Raw genomic sequence first — 20,739 nt, 5'->3', positions numbered from 1 at the left:
TCGGATTCAGGTTTTGAGAAATTAAAATTTCAGTTCGAACCCATCGCTAGTTTCCACTGTCGGAACTTTTGAACTGTATCGACTACTGGTAGTTGAACGTGACGAGAAAGCAGACATTTCCTCTTGTATTTTGCACATTTTAAAGGACGTTTTTGTGTGCCTAAAACATCAATGGGCATTTATAATTATGAGGGCACAGTATGTAAATTCACAGTCGCAAACGTTGGTAATTACTTTTTGATTCTGGATATTTGAAATTTCTATTTCTAAACTTCTAAATGTAGAAGTATGTTTTTAAATATATTTCTATATTTCCATAATCTTGCATTTAATTCATTTTCAATCTTTTGCGAATATAAAAATATAATATCTTGGCTTTTTAAATTGAAAATTTGGGAACGTGAAAATTAACAAATATTTTAAATTAATTAGTTTGAAAATTTAAAAAATTTCATTTTTCTGTTTAAAGAAAAGTTTGTGTAATAACAATCTATAGTGAAAGTTCTTTTGATTGATTTATGAGAACATTCTATTGCACAGTGGCTGCGTTATCGTAAATATGTAAAGACGCAAATATATAAAGATGCCTGGTTAGAACTATTATTAACAATTTTTTTCGAAGTTGAACTTACACTGCCTTTAAGGACATCGGCGATTTTGTCCATTTTCTAACTATCCAACTTTGTTAATTTGTGAATTTGTAAATTTGTAAATTTCTAGATGTACAGATTTGTGGATTTGTGGATTTGTGATTTTGTGGATTTATGAATTTGAGAGTTTGAGGATTTGATAATTTGGGGATTTGAGAAGTTGGAAATTTGAGAATTTGAGGATTTGAGAATTTGAGAGTTTGTGAATTTGTGAATTTGAGAATTTGAGAATTTGAGAATTTGAGAATTTGAAAAATTGAGAATTTGAGAATTTAAGAATTTGGGAATTTGGAAATTTGAGAATTTGAGAATTTGAGAATTTGAGAATTTGAGAATTTGAGAATTTGAGAATTTGAGAATTTGAGAATTTGAGAATTTGAGAATTTGAGAATTTGAAAATTTGAGAATTTGAGAATTTGGGAATTTGAGAATTTGGGAATTTGGGAATTTGAGAATTTGGGGATTTGAGAATTTGGGAATTTGAGAACTTGGGAATTTGAGAATTTGGGGATTTGAGAATTTGGGAATTTGAGAACTTGGGAATTTGAGAATTTGGGGATTTGAAAACTTGGGAATATGAGAATTTGAGCAGAAATTTTAGAATTAGAAAATTTTAAAATGTGGGAAGTTGGAAATTTGGAAACTTGGAGATTTGGAAATTTGAAATTTAGGTATTTGAGAATTTGGGAAATTGATAACCTGAAAATTTGTAAATTTGTAAATTGAAAATTTGGTGATTTGTTGTTTTGTAAATTTATTATTTCTGAATTTCAAAATTATAAAATTTCTTCATTTCTATATTTTTCATTTCTAAATCTCTAAATATAAATTCAAAAACTCCACACTCCATTTTCTCAATTTCTGAATTATCTTATTCCGAACATCTACACACATATATCTTTTACATTTTTTCTTTTATTAATCATCCATATACAAAAATGTGAAGGTGTAAGGTCTAGTGGCATGGGAGGCCAAGGAACTGGTCTCCCTCAATCAATCTATCATTGGAGATAGTATTCGTTAAGCCAATTTTTTACCTGTCATACGTAAACCGTTAGCAAAATGCATATCTGAGCATTCTTCGTACTGAAAATATTTTTGGCATTTTAAACGTCCTGTACTGTTACTTTACAAGAGAGAACGTAGGTGAAATTAACATAGTATCTGCAGTTATACTGACACGCAAAAAAAAAGTAAACATACCTTGGATCAACGAGTGGTATAAATATCACGTACTTTATATGAACTAAGAGAAAGCGTATGACTTTTCTATAAATTAACCATTTGCACTCGAAGATAATTTTATTGTTTGCAAACAATAACTTTAAAATATTAATTAAGATGTTAAATGAGTTCTTTTGAGGTTATTATTTCTCTACTAATAATTTCCACTATTGCCAATTTTGCTATGTTTATACATCACATGAGCACTATTATAGAATTAATTAAATAAGGTGAAGTGGGGTAAGATCGTAAACGGGGCAAGTGCGTATACAGACAATATGTATTTTGTTACAATATGAGCGAAATTTCTCCATTTGGTATGTTTGTTTCCTTGTTTTGTTTCACTATATCCGCTTTTATATTTCAGCTAAGAGTACTTGTTTGCAGTATAGAGTACTTGCATAATGCAGCAAAAAGCATTTCATAGCAGATTTGTTAATAATTCTGCTCTTGCCCCATTGCACATGAAATAAAGTTTCAAAGTATTTAACTTCAAGTTACGCTCTTACCCCATTTTCGGGGAAAGTGTAGAGTAGTTGACATTTTAAACAATTTCCTATCAAAATCAAAATGTACAAGGAAAATTAAGGTCCTAATTAATATTAATTAAATAGTAGTAATTGTGCAAAGCGTTCGATATCGACAGTGTTAAGTATTTACATGGCAAAGTGAAAATACTTACGTTTAAATACCAACTTTACAAAAACCAGTCTGCACTTATTCCACTTCACCTTAATGCATATTTCAAATTATTGTATTAAATCGAATGGCGCCTGAGAGACGCCTCTTGAGCGCAAAGGATTAATAATAAAGGACACAGTTTTGTAACAAATTAATTTTATTTTTAGTTGTTGAATAACTAACAGAATTTATACGTAAAGTTTCGAAGCATCCTATACCGTCTTTATTATATACATTGAGTATGGAAAATGTGCAGGAAATAAATTAGTACCAAGAATTTAAGTCAATTATCGTGATAAAATCTTGAATTGCATTTAATCAAATAATTAAAGAACGGGAAGAAGCAGGGAAGTCCTAAATATGTACTATTATTTCTGCAGCAGTGATCCTCAATTGTTGCATGAGTGCGCACGAACAAATAAAAATGCAAAAATTACTGTCAAGTAAACTACATGTACATAAGAATTTAATTGTTATTTATTAAACTGCGGTTGCTTATGCATCTGTACCCACAAGAAGCAAATAAATTAGATGTATTACGAGATGTCTATTAATTAACACTAAAATTATGGAACCCGTCGATATGACGGATTTTAGATTTTTCATTTCCAATTGCGAAAAATTTCGCTATCGCAAAATCTTGAGAGAAATGTACTAATAATCAAAACTTTGGGTAAAAATAAATCGTAGAGTGATCAGTGCTTGCACGAAATGTGACAGAAATATATTTAAGAAATTTAAACAAGTTAGGAAATTTGGGAAATTTAAGAAATTTAAAAGATTTGACAAATTTAAGAATTGCAGGAATTTGAAAAATTTTAGTAACTTGAGTAATTTGAGTAATTTGAAGAACTAGAGGAATTTGAAAAATTCAAGTTATTTAAGAAACTTAGGAATAAAAGAAATTTGAAAAACTTTGGTAACTTGAGAAATTTGAAAAATTTAAGAAATTTAAGAAATATAAAAAATTTTAGGAAATTTAAAAGATTTGAAAAATTTAAGAATTAGAGAAATTTAAAAAGGTTTTGCGATTTGAGAAATTTGAGTAGTTGGAGTAATTTGAAAAATTTTAAAGCTAGAAAAGTTGATAATATATAAGTTTTATAATCTAAAAACTTGTAATGTGAAGAATTAAATGTTTGAGAATTTAAAAAGTTTAAGTTCAAAAAATTAAAAAATTTACATATTTATTGAATTTGATAATGTCAAAATTAGAAAATTTACAAATTTGGAATTTTTCAAATGTAAAGATTTCAAAATTTGTAAATGTAAACATTCGATAATCAGAAATTTTTTTACATTTTAAATTTGTGTTAGGAAAATTTAGAATTTAAATCATTTTTAAGCTTCTCTGATTGAGAATCATTACTGCATACTAATAATATAAGATAAGAAATTAAAATATCAAATACTTGAATTTTTAATAGTGCCGTAGTCATTGTATTAAACGCAATAAAAAACAAATGCTTCAAAGAATAAATCAGATAAATGAAGTAAATTAGTCGAGAAACTATCATTTCAATGTATAATAATAAATAACGAACTAATTGTCTACACATTTCATTGTTACATAATGAATTTTATCTTTCTGTAAATTAAATGATTTCGTGTATTTGATTGCTATTGTATAACCGATTAGATATTGCAATTAAATAAGTTGTGACTCTTTAATCTAAAATATATTATGAACTTGTAACAAAAAGAGGCATGCGAAACGTTCCGCAAATCCACAGATTAAATTATTTTGTGTGAAATTTCATAATACAACTCATTATACAAAAATGTTTAGATGAAAAAAAGTTCAATGACTTATCGCACGCATATATGAATTTATAAATACGTGCTACTTCAGTTACTGAAATGATACAGCGATAAAGTTACAAAATAATTTCATACAAATAGTTATTATGTTTCGTTATGTGAGTAAAAATCCTTTCATTTGATATTAAATGTCTTATTAACGCAACAAGAATTTGTTTGAAATTCTTTTAAGTGGGTCACATATGTTCTTCATGTGTATTTTTACCGATTAATATAACATTAATTACTTATTGTGGTCTAACAAAATTATCATTATTTTTTTGTAATATCAGTAATAATTCCTAGTTTTAATTTAATTAATTTTATAATACAAAATTACTAGGGTGGATAAAAAAAATTTCTTCCTCACTCTTACCTTCTAAAAAGTTAATATACGATCAGGTTAGATGTAAGAAGAATTTCTCTCAAAGTTTGAACTAAAAAATTTTAATTTAAGAGGCCGTACAAAGCAATTTAAAAATTTGTAAAATAAAATTATAAATAGAATTTTTTAATCATTTGTTTATTTATTTAAAACTATTTATTTGTCGACAATTATCCTTTACATTAACCAACTACAAGTATTCTGTCGAATTTATAATCTTAATATATTTTTATGCACTTAATTTATCCCAGAAATTGACCTAGAATTTTTTTTTTACAAATAATCATTTTTGTTACGTGATAAATATTCTTCTCAGTGTTGTTGCACTACTTTTAATAAATATTGCAACTGATCCTCACTTTTTATTAAACATTTATTAAATTCTTCTATTGATGTTACTCCTCGCTATAACCAAACCTCACCTAACAACTTGCAAGCTTTTAAATATTTTTTGACAATTCTTCTAACTTTCATTTAAAATCTATAAATCAAGAAGTAAATCGAACAAATCATGTGGTAATTCAAACAGTTCAAATAAAATTAATGATTTCTTTGTCACAAAATCTTTTGTAAAAAGAACTTAACCTAACCTGATATAAGAACTTGCAAACTTTTTAATATTTGTTGACAATTTTTATAAGTTTCATTTAAAATCCATAAATCTAGATACAAATCGAAGAGACCGTGTAGTAATTCAAACAATTCAAATAAAATTAATGATTTCTTTGTCCTAAAGTCGTTAAAATCTTTTGTAGACAATGAATGAGTACTATTTGGCAGCAAGTAATATCAAAATTTTGAACAATTATCAAGATCACTATTTTCAAACACTATTCTTAATTAATTAACCTTACATATTATTTATTGATTTCTCAACTATACATATAAACATGGTTAAATCAGCTGATTCACATTACTCTCAAACTTAACACTAGTATTTGATATTGTACAATTTTATCGTAACATTTGTAATCGCTTAACTTGCAATTAAAAGTCAATATGATAAAAATAAAAAAAAAACGATAGAAAATTGCTGTGAACTACATCTTAAATTAAAATTGTTGAATTCAAATTTTTATAGGATTTTTTACATTATAATAAATCTTTAGAGGGTGTGGGGATGAAAACACTTTTTTGTGCTAACAGTCAAATAATATTTAAATATCTTAAAAATCTAGTAGTATACTACATACAACATTAGAGTCCTCACTGGTCCCAAACTAAAACATAAATCATAAAAAAGCAATATTCTCGATGAATTGGCAACATTAATATTTATTACAAAAAGCATAAATTTGTAATTTCAAACAAAATATATCGACCACAAGTTCGTTGATATTTCGTTGTCGCATCGTTCAAAGAATGTTTTATAAAGCCTGAAATTTTATATGCGCATGATCGAAGATGAAATTTAATTCTAAAAAGATCGCGGTCAACCAAAACCGGTTTCGAACTAGATTGTCCATTTCAAAACGACCCATCCCAGTTATTTCGCTAAATATTTCAATGATTCGCATTGAATGGCACTTCAGCGAATAAATAAAACGGTGGTCACAAGATTTCATCTTCCCACGTGGGCGAGATAAAAGTCCTTCCGCTGTTTCATCTGTCTTTCTGGAAGAAGCACAGTATAAAATTTGCATACACGATCAAGATAAATACGTTTGGAAAGGAACAGTACTGAAACGGGTGAAATATGAAGTACTTAATAAAGAGAAGTAATAAATTAGAAATAATTTTTGTGCGTTTTTTCTTCTGCGATAATTTCATTACTTTTTCAGTTTATATTTTTTATAACTGAAAGAAAAATTTTGACTCGAAATTTAACTCAACACGATTTATAAGAATTTTATATTAGGTGAACAACTCATATTTTATGAATACAAGGTAAATAATATTCATAGATAACCAGTTTTTTAATTAATTATTAATTCCATAAACTAAATTAACTAGGGTTATTTATATTGAAACTAGTTTTATGGAGAACAAATGAAGAATGATGCCAAATTAAATTGTTATAATATTTGATCATCTTATTCTAGGTGTTTGACAAGTTTTGCTATTAGCGTTTAATAACAAGTTTTATTATTAAGTTTTAATGATAAGATTTACTATTCACTCTTAATAACACGTTTCTTTATTTAAGTTTTGATAATAAGTTTTATTATGAAGTTTTAATATTAAGTATTATTATTCAGTCTTAACATTAAATTTTACTTATTACTATTATTTTAACAATAATGAATTGATTACTTATAAAATAAGCGTAGTATCACCTAATTCAAGAAAAGAGCAGTAACCGCTCTCTATCGGCCATATTGCGAAGATAAGCGAATGCAATTTTCATAATTGACAGAGATACTCCACAATATTCTCATCGTGACTACTCGAGAAATGCATTTTTTGAATTGTGTCATTTTTAAAATACAAGCGTAATAGACACTTCCATATAACATCGCCAATGAAAAGTTGTCGTCCTTACGTGAAACACGAAACTGCTTGCAAAACTATCGCCCGGTATTTCTGTACCAGCGAAACTAGACCCTGGCTTGAATTACACCAGACATCGTGTCGTACGATTTCTGGTATCGTAATGCACGATGAATACTGACCTGATAAAATACGCTTCCTATATTTGTTTCGAATTGTACGATTATCAAACGCCATATACTTTTCATTTACGAAAGTTTTAACTTTGTTCAAAGATTTAGTTTCACTAAAATTGCTGTTGTCGAAGTTTTAAATTCTATTAGAATTACAATTTTATGTTTATTGCTATATTTTGGCTATTTATATAGCGTAAAGTTTTAACTTTGTTCAAAAATTTAATTATATTATGTACCCCTGAAATTACTATTGTCAAAGATTTAAATTCTATTAAAATTATAATTTTATGGTTATAAATAGCGTAAAGTTTTGAATTTGTTCAAAAAATTAATTTTGTTATGTATTCCTAAAATTACTATTGTCTGACGTTTTATATTCTATTAGAATTACAATTTTATGTTTATAAATAGCGTGCCGGTTTTGAAGATTAAATGAGACGAACAATAAATTCATAAATCATAAATATCATTTACTGTCAAATTTATTTCATAAATAATTTTCATATGTATAATAATTTTCTTATTATAAATTTTCTTTTCTTAATATTATAATTTTCATATATATGAAAGTTATGAAATAATTTCTATAAATATATACATTCATAAATATTATGTTACATTATCAATAAAAATTATGTTACAATGAAGCGACACTTAACAATTCTATATAATGCTTAATGCTAAAACTAAAAGTAGTCATTACATCTACATAACACTCAACAAAAATGCTACTTATACTAATAAATGTGTTTGTAACGCGATCAGTGAATTTTACAATAAAAGTATTATTCCGATCATTTTGAAATGGAATTTCGAATAACTGAAGCTCAAATTTTCTTCACACGCACGTGTAGACTTCTGTGCGAACCGAAAATGCAAAGACAGCTTTCCTTGTTCGAGTCTGACATTAACATGAAATTTTGCAATCATTTCCGCATTCTTGAATCATGTACCACGGTGTAAGATTACAACAGAAAAAAATGCAAGTTTTACTATAATTAATTGAAAGTAATGAAGACGTGAGTGTGATCAACCATCTTGAAAACATAATTATATCAGAATAACACGTCACTCAATAAGTCTCCGGTCTAACTAAGAAAAACAAATTTTTTTTTAGAAATTCCACTTTAATCATCAATATACGTTTCTTCCAATGTGATACATTGATTCCAACGCTCCTCTAACTTCAATTCCCTTTATATTAAACGATTTGTCTTTGCCCCCAAAATAAGCTTCAATTTCCGCAATCACTTCTTCATTTGAGCCAAATTTCTTTCCCTGGAGCATTTTTTTCATATCTGCAAAGAGCCAGTAGTCGCTGGGGTCCAAATCTGGGGAGTACGGTGTGTGGGGAAACAATTCAAAACGTAATTCATTCAATTGAACCATCGTGTTCATCGACTTGTGACACGGCGCATTGCCTTCGTGAAACAGTAAACGCGGCATCCACTTTGAAAGCAATTTGCACATGCCCAAATTTTCATGCAAAATTGTGAAGACACTACCTTCTGATATCTTCAAGGCATCAGCTATCTCACACAACATAAGTTTACGGCCCTTTAAAACTATTTTGTGACATTTTTTATGTTTTCCGGAACGACTGCTGATTTTGGGCAACCAGAGCGTTCAGCATCATCGGTGCTTGTATGACCGCGTTTAAATTCAGCATACCAGTCAATGATAGTTGATTTCCCTGGTGCAGAGTCCCTATAATGCTTATGAAGTCACTTTTTGGCTTCAACAGTATTTTTTCCGATTAAAAAACAGTGTTTAATCAACACACGAAATACCTTTCTATCCATTGTCTTCAAAATTACGAAACTGGGGGTACTAAAGTGACTGTAACTTCTAAACTATTGGTCAGAATACCATGAAATTTTGACACGTACTGTTTGAAGGTTAGTATTATTTGAAAATAACGTGGGTCTGTCACCAGTGTCGCCATATATGTGTCAGACCGGGGACTTATTGAGTGACGTGTTATATTGCATTTATTGTAAGAAATTATTGATTTCTATGGGTATCTGCCATAATCCCCACAGCTAAAATCCCAACACCCATAATCTCGGTACCAATATGGCTACCTCTATGACTACTATCGTGGATTACCACTGCGGTATTGCCATAATGTTTCTTTCTAAATATTTTAAAACTATGACATTATTTTGATACTTTAACTATGTGCTTTTTGTGATAATTAAGTTAAATGTTAAATATATGTAATATGTACTACATCCTTTTAAAAATTAAGTATTTGTTTAGCTTTCAAATTTAATTCACTTTTGTAAATATTAAAAAGGCTAATAAAATATTAGAATAATGTCGGAACTATAGATATCGGAATTTTAATTATCAGAATTTTGGAGTGGACCAGATTTATAAACATGCGATATTACAAAAAATTTTTTTTAAACAGTAATCATGTATTAGTCTAACGTGAATTTTAAAAATGTAGATTTTAATGTTTTTTTCCAAAATATTGAATTTAATTCAGCATAAAATTTAAATATTTTAAACAACTATTTTAGACAAATATTTTACAAATATATTGAACTCTGTTACAATATCGTAATATTTTGAAGAAGAAATATAAATTACAATAAGTATCAGACAAATTATTCTATCAGAATATTCACACATTTAATTGAGAATAATTTTATCACAAATACGTATTCCTATGAATTTTAAATGAATCTAGTAAAATTGTTCGAACTACTTATTTCGAGAAATGTTTGACTGAGAAAATTGCAGTATGAAGTTTCGAAAAATAAACTGTTTATGTTATGACATTAAAATTGTTCAACTTCCCGAAGTACGTTTACCTCAGCGTCATAAATATACATCCTATAAATCAACTGCATCATCTTCCTCTTTTAAGCTACTTTTTGCTACGATTTGTTCCCTATGCTTTTCAATTGGTAGCAGAAATACGGAAATGCATTCTGCTACTTCCAATAAACAAAATTTTTAAAGCATCGTTTCCAAATTTCTCCTTCCCAATTTCAAGTTCCTAAATTGTCAAATGACTAAATTTCTAAATCTCCAAAATTTACAATTTTTGAAGTTCTAACTCTTTAGATTCCTAAATCCATAAATCTATAAATTTCTAAATTGTTAAATCTCTGAATGAATAATAAAAATTATTATTGATAATAAGAATAAAGATTTATTAATTTTAAATACAATGATAGTGTTCGAATATGTATTTGTTACCATAGACTATAGTCTTTCGCAGCGTACGCAAATTAACGATGGGAACAATAAAAGCCTTCCCTACAAATGTCGACTATGTTCTCAAGAAAACTTCGAAATTCGATTCAGCATGATACAATTTCACTTTCAAACACAAGTCAGAAAGTAATTCTAGTATACGACATTGTATAGGCTCGTTTGCGTGTTCGATAACAAAAAAGTTGCTTTCTGATCGAAATGTGATGAAATGTAATACTACACGTTTTCGATAAATAATTTATTTCCTGATGATACAAATTAATAACGATGAGAAAATTACTGACTAGACACTGTGCTCATCGAATGATGGATTGTCCATGTTTACGTTCACTTTAAACGATCTGCGCGCTAAATTACGCGTTCCATTTACTAAATGATTGATATCATTTAACAAATGTCTATGATTTATAGAAATCACGGTTGGAAATTACATTTTATTTTATATAAGTGAAAGGTAATAGTTGATACAAAAAGTAATAAGTACAAAATGAATACGAAATGATAAATCAATGTCCAGTTAAACCACATAGAGAAAAATAAGAATTGAAGGAATAATTTAAATAATTCTGTTATTTCGAATATTCGTTTAAACAGAATACATTGCAAGCTTTATTTGTATTCGTGAAGAAATACTTTTTCGAATAGTAGAAACTAGTTAATATATCAAACCTACTGATGTATTGGAAACATAAATATTACGGTGACTTTCTGCCCTGAATCACAAGAGTACTGAATCAAATTAACCCACTCAATATAACTGTGAGATCACAGTTGCAGTGTCATTGAACTTTCACATGAACTAAAAAATTATTCCGTTAAGCAATAAAAATAGCAGAAACAAATTAAATATTCAGTCATCATCATAAACTTCATAAGGAACTTATCCTTCTATTAGGATATTTCATTAATAAAATATGTTATATAAACCTATCATTTAAACATTCAACAATTTAATTAAGAATAGTAAACACGAACGTGCAGTTATGCAGTTTTTTCAAGAAAATATACTGTTACTAAAATAGTAACAAATTATTGAATATAAACATGAAGGCTGAACAATTTGTACTTAATATTCCTCCATATTTAGTTTCATTCACATCTTATTTCTAGTACCGTTTTTAAAATCTATATTATTTCGTCAATGTATAACTGAAAAGTATTAAGCTTATTCTATGCGTAAAATAACAATAAAGCCTTATCTATACTGCCTTATTACAACTCTTTTTATTGTTGAATATTTATGCCTTATTACATTTTCATAAAATGGCCTTACATAATTCAATTGAAAGACAATTGTTTATTATCTTGTTTATGTAATTTCTATAATCATGTAAACATTTTCTTAAAAATATATTTAATATATTATTTAATCAAAAGAACAATATCAATGTTATATAATAATTATATACATAAGTTTTATAATAAAATCCAAAATAAAATTTATATCAATATGATAAAGACATTAACAAACATTACAAAGTTTCTCATTCATTGATACATTCTCACTGATGAAAAGAACTTATGTTAAAATTCATACAATTAATTTGTGCTTGGTTGCACATCAAATTACAGTTGGATGAAAATTGAGATAACATATGGAATGTTTTCTTCTTGTATAAAACATCAATCAATATTCTAATGTTACTATCACAGAATTCTGTGATCCTGATGGATGGAAATACTGTATAACATTAGCCATTGATAGCAAGTCAGCACAAAGTGCTACGCTACAAACATATCAACTACAGCAAGATAAGTATTCATGGAGGTTGAGAATCAAGTCTGTTATTTTCATCAGGTAATACTAAATTAGATACTGGTTCATCTTCGAATATACCCTCATCTATTTCATCATCAGAAATGGTAAGTTCCTCTGGATATTTATAAATATTACTTATTTGACTGGATGGTACAACTTGTTCCTACAAATGAACATAAAATAATTTAAGTCAATACAGTGCAACCAGATTAAACGAGTTTCAATGAAAGCAATCCGAGATATTGTAAACCTAAAAGCATAATAATTGTGTCATATTTATCAATTTACCTCAGATTCTGTGCTTATATCTTGAATCAATGCATCTGCATCATAATCAAACATATCTTCTTCCAATTCTTCCAATGGATGAAGCGGTAATTCTGATGAACCAACGTTTAAACTCATAGTTACTTCTGGTCGACCTGTAAATGTATACAGCTAAACATAGCTTATTATTCATTATGATTATACAAATTACTTTTCTTGTATTTTTGCTTACTGAGAGGATCGTCCCTACGATTATCCAAAGTAACATATTCTCTTAATCTGTTGTTATTATTACTATTATCATATCTACAGTGAAATAGTTCATGATTATTCTGATTCTGTAACGCATCCATATTTCTTGCCTACTTCAGCCAACAATATATTCAGACTGGATGGTCTACGAAATATCTATATGCACTAAAACATTAATACAATTAATGAGCATATGCAAGAACTACATATACACTGGTATTGAATGATGCATGACAAAATATGATCATGTAAAAATTGTTTAAACACGAATTAGGGAAATTTACTTTGAACTGTTATATCTAGCTGTTGCGAGACAACAACAAATATTTCGTGATGAGGATCTCATAGATCCTTTTTCTTCTTCGAAATTCATCATCTCGAGTGGATGACTCCGATTAGATTGACGATATCAGAATTCTCCGTCCTTTGCTCTGTTATTGTTAAAACTTATTAATCTACCAAACTTTGTTTTAAATACATAGAACTATGAAAATCTAAGAATGTGCTACGTCACGACGATCGTCGGCACGACGAATTCTCCAAACATGAAGCTCACCTGTGACGTGACGAAAGTCGTATCCGTAATATCAGTAACGTGGAACAATATGAACTCTACCTAACACTTGTCCACTTCGTTATAAACAAAAATAATAATATTAATATTAAGAACAAACAGCAACAGCATTCCACGTTCGAATGCTATGAGCAGCTATGAGCTGACAGGTTATGCGCATGCTCTTTTTAAATTTACCATCATGAACCACTGAATGATGTCATGTTCAATATTACAATTCAAAGATAGCTAAGCTCTCTTCAGAGCACAATTTCATCATTCCAGAAATGATTACGTACGATCGTAATGGGGTTGAAATATTCTTAAATTATTAAGATCTTTTGTAATATAGATCTTTATACAATTATAATGAAAATTATTTATTTCCTAAGTTCGGTGTTGAATTCCAATTGTTTCTATCATGTGCAATTTTAGGATAGTACACATGACACTAAATATAGGTTCATGATTATACTGGTTTATAATTTATACCTGCTAAAAATAGAACATTTTTAAAAAAGGTAGAGTCCTATTATTTGCATGTTTCCCTTAATCAAATTTTACCGTCTTACTCCATTTCTCGTTCAGAGTAATTTAAAGTTCAATGAATAAAGCTTAATGCATGAAACAGACTTTAATTTGCTCCTACTACTGCTTGAAACGCTGATGTCGTTGATTTTTGTATTGTTGACTTTACAGGCAAGGTGACAAGATGAAACATTGTGATGTCTTGTTCCCGCGAAAATTTTTGCTACCGGCTTCGGCATGTTGAATTAAACGGACGAATTTTTAACGATTTTGAGGAAAATCGAAGAAAGTACAGTTTTGGCAGAAGAAAACTGCAGAAATGAATAGTCGCGAAAAAATAGAAGAGATGAGGCAGCAGCAGGCTGACATGAAAATGAAGAAGTAATTATTTTATCCAAAACTTGTAAGAAATTATAGGCAGCATTTTCTCGTAATGAAAAGAAATTATTTATAATTATAATTTTATTGTACTTATTCGATTTAAAGATTATACTTTGAGTATAATGAACTAATTACTAAAATTTGATTGTAGGATATAATGCTTCCTGAATAATTTTTGTAAGCTTAACATGTAACATGTGCTCATGAGTCTATGAAAATATAGGTATAACTTCATAGATCTTTGACTAGTATTCAGTATTATGTATGAATTATTTATAAAATATTTTAATCAATTATCTTTTACAATTACAGATAATGCTATCAGAAGAGATGAACACAAAAATGTACACACCGGACCATGTGGCTATTGGAAGATATACATTTTATAAAGGTATTAGTTTTTCGTAGAATATTATCTGCGTTATAAAATAATAAATTTACCATGCATTTAGAGTTGATACTAAACTTTTTGCAATAGTTCATGATTATGAAAGAACAAATCATAAAGCAATACAATGTTTAATATTTGAAAAGGAATGCCTTTCAGGGATCAAAAATCATTACAGCATAATATTGTTGTTATGGATGGAATCATACTGTATTTCATCTGTTTCATTTAGTAAAGTATATACAGAACAATTTGTTGTAGAAAGACTTCAAATTTATTTTTATGGATAATATTCTACAAGCAAGTAAATTATGAATTACCAAAAAAATTTTTTAAAATTGAAAGTTAAATTTGTACTCAAGTCTTTAGTTAATTCACTGGTTTTGTGATGACATGAGTCCCAATGAAGTTAAAGATATATGCAATCATGTATAATTAAAAGATTAGGCATCGTTCAATACATTCATCTTGTGAATGATATTTTTGACAGTGTTAATAGTAGTAAAGCAACCTCAGGAAAGGTAATAGCTACAGATTGTGAAATACTTCACGACATAAGATACATCAAAAGAGAAATCTGTAAATAAAGAGTGTACAAAGGTACCGCAAAATTGGATTAGAATTCTTAAAAATTTTTCGTTTCTGAAAGAAGTACATGACTTCAGTTTTTTAATTTTTATTATACGTAGCTATAGGCAAAGTGCATTTAGAAAACTTTTTCGGTCAAATGAGACAACACGGCGATAGAAATACTAATCCAACTTGCAGTGCCTTTCATGGATAGTAAGGGACGTTGTTCTTACATTCATAATCGCTGTTTGTATGTACACATACGATTTGCGAATGTGAAAAATTCGTCGGCTTACTGTTTGAAAAAATATTCATTCTGCATGTACTGATAAACAAAAACTGTTCTATTTCCTTGAATTGTAATGATACAGTAGTGTTCAGAATCAATTGTACATACATAAATTATTTAGGAAAAGATTATTTGTAAATTTTGTATTACTGCAATATATGAAATTGATAGAAATAAATTGTTAATATATTGTTGAATCAATTTGTGTCTGAAATATTCCAAATGCGATACTTACTCCTACCCTCACAACAACTTTTGAATAATTAATTTCGCAATATTTAAATTTGAATTATTCGCATAATTCATATATTTCTAATATAAAATATATATGCATGATATATGAAGGGACATATACATTGTCAAAAATTATATGAAAGAAATAAATCATATTATAATTGAATTTGAGAAGCTAATAGATTTAGATTCATTTTTAATCTTTGTTTTTCAAATATTTAAGAAGTAACATATGTATACTGTAATTTATAATGATTGTTTTTAAATTGTACTGTTTAGTAAATGAAAAGTAAATAATGTAAAAGATATTTTTAAAGTGAAATACATATTCTTGCCAACTGTAAATTGTTGTGAATAAATTTACAGATTTTTTCAATAAACATTCTTGAAACTCCCGAAAATATATATTTATATACTTCTGTTTTTTGAAAGCTAAATTATACAATCGGCCTTTTTAAGATGCTAAATAATTATACAAATAATATTTAGAAGTGCCTTTTTCATACTTAACGTGAGATAAATTATACATGAAATTTGTTTTAGCAGCTTGAGTGTGTTCAAAGCGTTTCACATCATGTCACAGGGCTTAGGAGTAAATGAATTAAAATATTTTATTTTTCTCAAATAATGCTTTTATTAATGCAATTATGAATTTTTTCTGTTTAAAAAAAATCCAAACAATATAATATACGTTGAATGATATTTATTTATTTAGTACTCGCAAAGTAGTGTATAAATTTTTATGAATAAATATGATCGAAATTACATCGCGTTTAGGTTTATTCCAATCAGAAAAATTTCACTAGCATATTAGTAAGTTTCGTTCAGTAAAAATATTTTACCGTACTGTTTTTCGAAATATGTTTTTTTTTAATTATTTGACTCCCTCATCTTTTTCCCTTTTACTTGCTGTCTCTTTTTATGTTTGCCACATTTCGAAATTCGCTAACTGCTTTAGAGGGAGGGGAAGGAAGAAGGAGATTAGGAAAAAATATATAAATTTATCATTTTCTAATAATAAATTTGAAATGAAATAATTGATACACACTATGTTAAAAAAAAAAACAATTTTTAAATATTACTTTATTATCTCAAAATATTCGCAAGTGAAGTTACAATTTTTATATTGTGATATAGCTATTCCATCTCTCCTTTAGAGTCCATATTGGAGAAATAAGGAGCGTTAATCCCTGTTTAGTGTTTCTCAGTTTCGCCGCGTGAGACCTCTAAAGTCGATTGAGTCTTGAATTTGACAACAATTGACTGTTCTTGTTTGTTTTGAGAATTATTGTATGAAAAGTGGGTCAAGATGACAAAAAGGTGCATCATATGTAGAAAAGAAGCATCGCGAGGTTATACGTTTAGCTGCAGTTTTCATACGTTAGTGTATTTATACGTTATAACCTATTTATATACTTTTCAATCTTTAATCCTTTAATCCTTGTTACAAATGTAGGTTTCCGAAAGATGAAATAAGACGGAAAAAGTGGATAGAAGCATTAAACTTATCAGATGTTTCATTCCTCAGTACTAAAATTATATGCAGCGATCATTTTGATAGAAAATCATTTTATTATTCCGATGAATTAAGAAGAAGACAACGACTACGTCCAGAAGCTGTTCCTCAAATAAGAAATTTTAATGAGTCTATTTTAGCTCAAAGTAACCATTGCAGACTATCATTAACCTCTCTTAGTAATCTTGAAAATATAAATTATAAATCACAAGAGCCAGATGTAATGTTAAATGAAAATTGTGGTAATGAAGAAACTGATGTTGATATTGAAATAGAAACTGAAATAAGTATTAAAGAAGAATCTGTAACAAGTACAGAAAATTCTGTTGATGAATGTTCTTCATCTGCGATCATGATTGATATTTCTAATCAAAGTAATAATGCTGTACCTGAACAGCATTTTTTGACTGAAAATGCAAGTAACAAAAGTGTGAATAGTGATTTAATTAGGAATGAAAGGTAACTGATATTTATTTTTAGCATAATTAAACTACATTAATATTATATGTTTTAATTATGTTAATATTATATGTTTTAGTAGGAAGTTCTTATTCCCCAGTGACAAACAACCGCAACAAGTTCGTTTTAAGGATGGTTATGAAACAAAATATATGTTTCGACAGGATTTTGTTTCCAATGAAGCTTGGGATCGATTTCTGCGATTGATGACTTATGAACGATCCAAACTAGCAATAGCTCATAACAAGAATTCACGTAAAGAGAAGGAAGTAAGAAGTTTGAAATTGTTGATAAAAGAGTTGGAGAAAATTATTAGTAATATAAGTCCTGTAAGAAATCTAGAAATGAATGCTACCGAAATTTGAAAACAAAGAAATATTTCTTAACAATATTGATATAAACTCTACTACTCAATGCAAGTCAGTCAGTCAGTTACAGTGATTTTGTTAGTACAAAGTTCAGAAATTTTATTATTTCTTTAAAAATCGTATTTAGTCTTATTAATCATGTAATACAGAATAATTTATTGCAGAATACTGCTAACCCACAAATGATCACAAAATCATATTAAAACGTTTTATTTATTTGTAAGAAAAACGAATGAACATTATAATAATCCGATCATTACTCAATATAAGACTGCATATAAAAATTATTACTTAAGAAAATAAGTATTATGATTTATATTATGATTTTGAAGTATTACTTATTCTGAATCATTAAATTCATAATTGGTTGTATTGCTCATGTACTAAAAAGTAAAATCTACTATAAAGTATTAGAACATATTGGATAGAGATAATAATAATTTCAAATCAAAATTAATAATTAATCGTGGTGTTGTTAGTTTGTGATTTGTGATTTATACAGTAAATGTCATATTTGTTTATGATATTAATAGTACGTATATTAATTACAGAAGTATAAATTGTATCAATTATAATTCTAAATGTTAATAAACATTGTGTCGTGTAATAGCCTTCTATGGATCATAGCAATAAGTTTATTTTACTTAATGTACAGAGATATATTGATATCAGTTTAAAATATCGTAATATTGTAAAAAATCAGTGCATGAGAATAAGGATGCAAAATGAATATCAATTATATTAGTTGATATTATTATTATCTAAAAAGCAGTAATAATATTTCGTACCTTTTTAATAATATTTAAGTTCTCCGATAAGTATAAATGGAAATTGCCAAATGTGCATTTAATAAATAAACATTTGTTAGTTTTAGAATGTACGACTAAGCTCTCGTATATGTATAATATACAGAGTAGAGCTACAATTTAAAATGTGCTATGTTCCTTTTCCTTCTAGACTACTCTAAGTATAATTAGTAATTACTTATAGAAAATAAAGAAAATGTAAAATAAAATTATTTAATATACAATTGTGTTTTCGAGAAAAGCATGTGAATGTAAAGCTTGACTTACCAGATTTTGTAACGTATATTTTTGTGTCTCTGTTTGTGTTTTAGGTAACAAGAATATATAATGAACTAAAATTTGCAGTGTTCTAATAAAATGTATACTCATTTGAATATTAATATCAAATAAATTGGCAAAAACATTAGATAACGGTGGTGGTCATTTTTAACATTTGTAGTTATAAACGTATTATATCAATTTATTTTTTGTTTATAATATTTATTCAATTATATGCTAATAAATGGTGTATACATTTTTTTGGTACATACAGGGTGAGTATTTTAAAGTGACATTTTTAAATAACTCATCATTCATTTTTCGAAACAAATTTCTTAACAAAAGTTGTATGATTTCCAAAGTCAAATATACCCTGTTGTAATCACTTTGTTATTACTTTTTTCTTTTATCCAAATATGAAGTTCTTCAGTTTTTTAAATAATATTTTTTGAATTTGGATCTAACATAATATGTAAAAGGACATTATTAGAGTTTATATAAAAAAGTATTAGTAAAGATGTAACTTAATACTTACCAAGAAACTATACAAACAAGTTTCAATTAAAAAAACTGATAGTATGTTGTCCAATACTATCAACACAGTTTCTGATTGTGAGTGAATGGTTAAATATTTCCGTACTCGAGTCACGTTCACAAATATTTCGTTGTCGCATAGAAACACCTTTACAGTTTCTTCTTAAATGCTTGTAAGCAGAAGATGTAAAGCCTTGCATTATTTGAGGAAGAATAGATTTATGTATGTGAAAGACTGGTTTTATTTAAATGGTTGACACTCGTTCAGTAATTTGAATTTTAAGTTCGTCTTCGGTTTAAAATGCGTATTTTAATGTCTCTATTTAGACAAATCGATTTTTTGAAGTTATGAAAGATACTTTTGTTATTTAAGCAATATTCCAATTTTCAAGAAAGTGCGAATTAATAATTTTTCATCTACATGTCTCGACTAGTCGCAATTTGTTTTTAAAGAACAAATATGTAATATTTAGTAAATTAATCCATTTGGTTTCTTAAAGGCTAAAATCGTTTATTTAAATTTTAAAAACGTTATTTTATTGTAAACATCATACGGATATTTTTCTACCGAGTATGGAAAGGTAGGACCTGAAACAAACTTGACTGTTTTCGTACATTTTAAAGAAAAGTAGCTCGCTGAAGATTACATTCTTCCTTCAAATGTTAATTATATAAAATTTACAGTTACTGACATATTATCATTTATTAAATAAGCTAGTTGTAGGTAACCAATATATTTCTCATTGAACGATACAATCTAATGTTTCCTAAGAAAAAATAATAATATCTTAACAGATCATAAATGTAAATTTACGCATTAAATCTTTTAATGTACTAAAGCATATTCATAAAGTCCCACATGTTTTCATATTTATATTAAAAAAATACTATACGAGAAGCCTGCACAAAAAATATATGACGAACATTAATTATTTATGATTTATTACAATATTAAAACATTTGTCAGAATCCATTTTCAACTTCGTTACTATGTATAATA

The 20,739-nt window shown here is 27.6% G+C and overlaps 2 protein-coding genes and 1 long non-coding RNA gene across 6 annotated transcripts; 2 read left to right on the top strand and 1 right to left on the bottom strand.

The window, feature by feature from the left end:
* Nucleotides 1–10,800: 10,800 nt before the first annotated feature.
* LOC100878460 (uncharacterized) lies at nucleotides 10,801–13,571 on the bottom strand. 3 transcript variants are annotated; one of them, XM_012290949.2, is made up of 5 exons: nucleotides 13,412–13,571; nucleotides 13,140–13,286; nucleotides 12,836–13,020; nucleotides 12,625–12,758; nucleotides 10,801–12,499 (listed from the first exon to the last, which is right to left on the bottom strand). In XM_012290949.2, exons 3-5 carry the CDS (start codon nucleotides 12,954–12,956, stop codon nucleotides 12,338–12,340), a joined length of 417 nt encoding a protein of 138 aa, XP_012146339.2. In that variant the 5' UTR covers nucleotides 12,957–13,020; nucleotides 13,140–13,286; nucleotides 13,412–13,571; the 3' UTR covers nucleotides 10,801–12,337. The 3 variants fall into 3 exon arrangements, with proteins under 3 accessions (XP_012146339.2, XP_003705718.2, XP_012146340.1); XM_003705670.3 differs by lacking the exon at nucleotides 13,140–13,286; XM_012290950.2 differs by lacking the exons at nucleotides 13,140–13,286; nucleotides 13,412–13,571 and having other exon boundaries at nucleotides 12,625–12,774; nucleotides 12,836–13,016.
* A 221-nt stretch (nucleotides 13,572–13,792) lies between these two features.
* LOC105663245 (uncharacterized) lies at nucleotides 13,793–15,190 on the top strand. Its single transcript, XR_001096691.2, has 4 exons — nucleotides 13,793–13,929; nucleotides 14,108–14,317; nucleotides 14,469–14,540; nucleotides 14,630–15,190. It is a non-coding gene; the product is annotated as an uncharacterized LOC105663245 (long non-coding RNA).
* A 1,756-nt stretch (nucleotides 15,191–16,946) lies between these two features.
* On the top strand, nucleotides 16,947–19,352 carry LOC105663246 (uncharacterized). Of its 2 annotated transcripts, none has more exons than XM_012290952.2 (3): nucleotides 16,947–17,178; nucleotides 17,255–17,773; nucleotides 17,856–19,352. In XM_012290952.2, the coding sequence occupies exons 1-3, from the start codon at nucleotides 17,108–17,110 to the stop codon at nucleotides 18,136–18,138; spliced, it is 873 nt and encodes a 290-aa protein (XP_012146342.1). In that variant the 5' UTR covers nucleotides 16,947–17,107; the 3' UTR covers nucleotides 18,139–19,352. The 2 variants fall into 2 exon arrangements, with proteins under 2 accessions (XP_012146342.1, XP_012146341.1); XM_012290951.2 differs by having other exon boundaries at nucleotides 16,951–17,178; nucleotides 17,853–19,352.
* Nucleotides 19,353–20,739: the final 1,387 nt, after the last annotated feature.

The sequence above is a fragment of the Megachile rotundata genome, chromosome 3 (genome assembly GCF_050947335.1).
Source record: "Megachile rotundata isolate GNS110a chromosome 3, iyMegRotu1, whole genome shotgun sequence".
Classification (NCBI taxonomy): Eukaryota; Metazoa; Arthropoda; class Insecta; order Hymenoptera; family Megachilidae; genus Megachile; species Megachile rotundata.
Note: the sequence above shows the minus strand (reverse complement) of the source record. Positions and strands in the feature narration are given on the sequence as shown.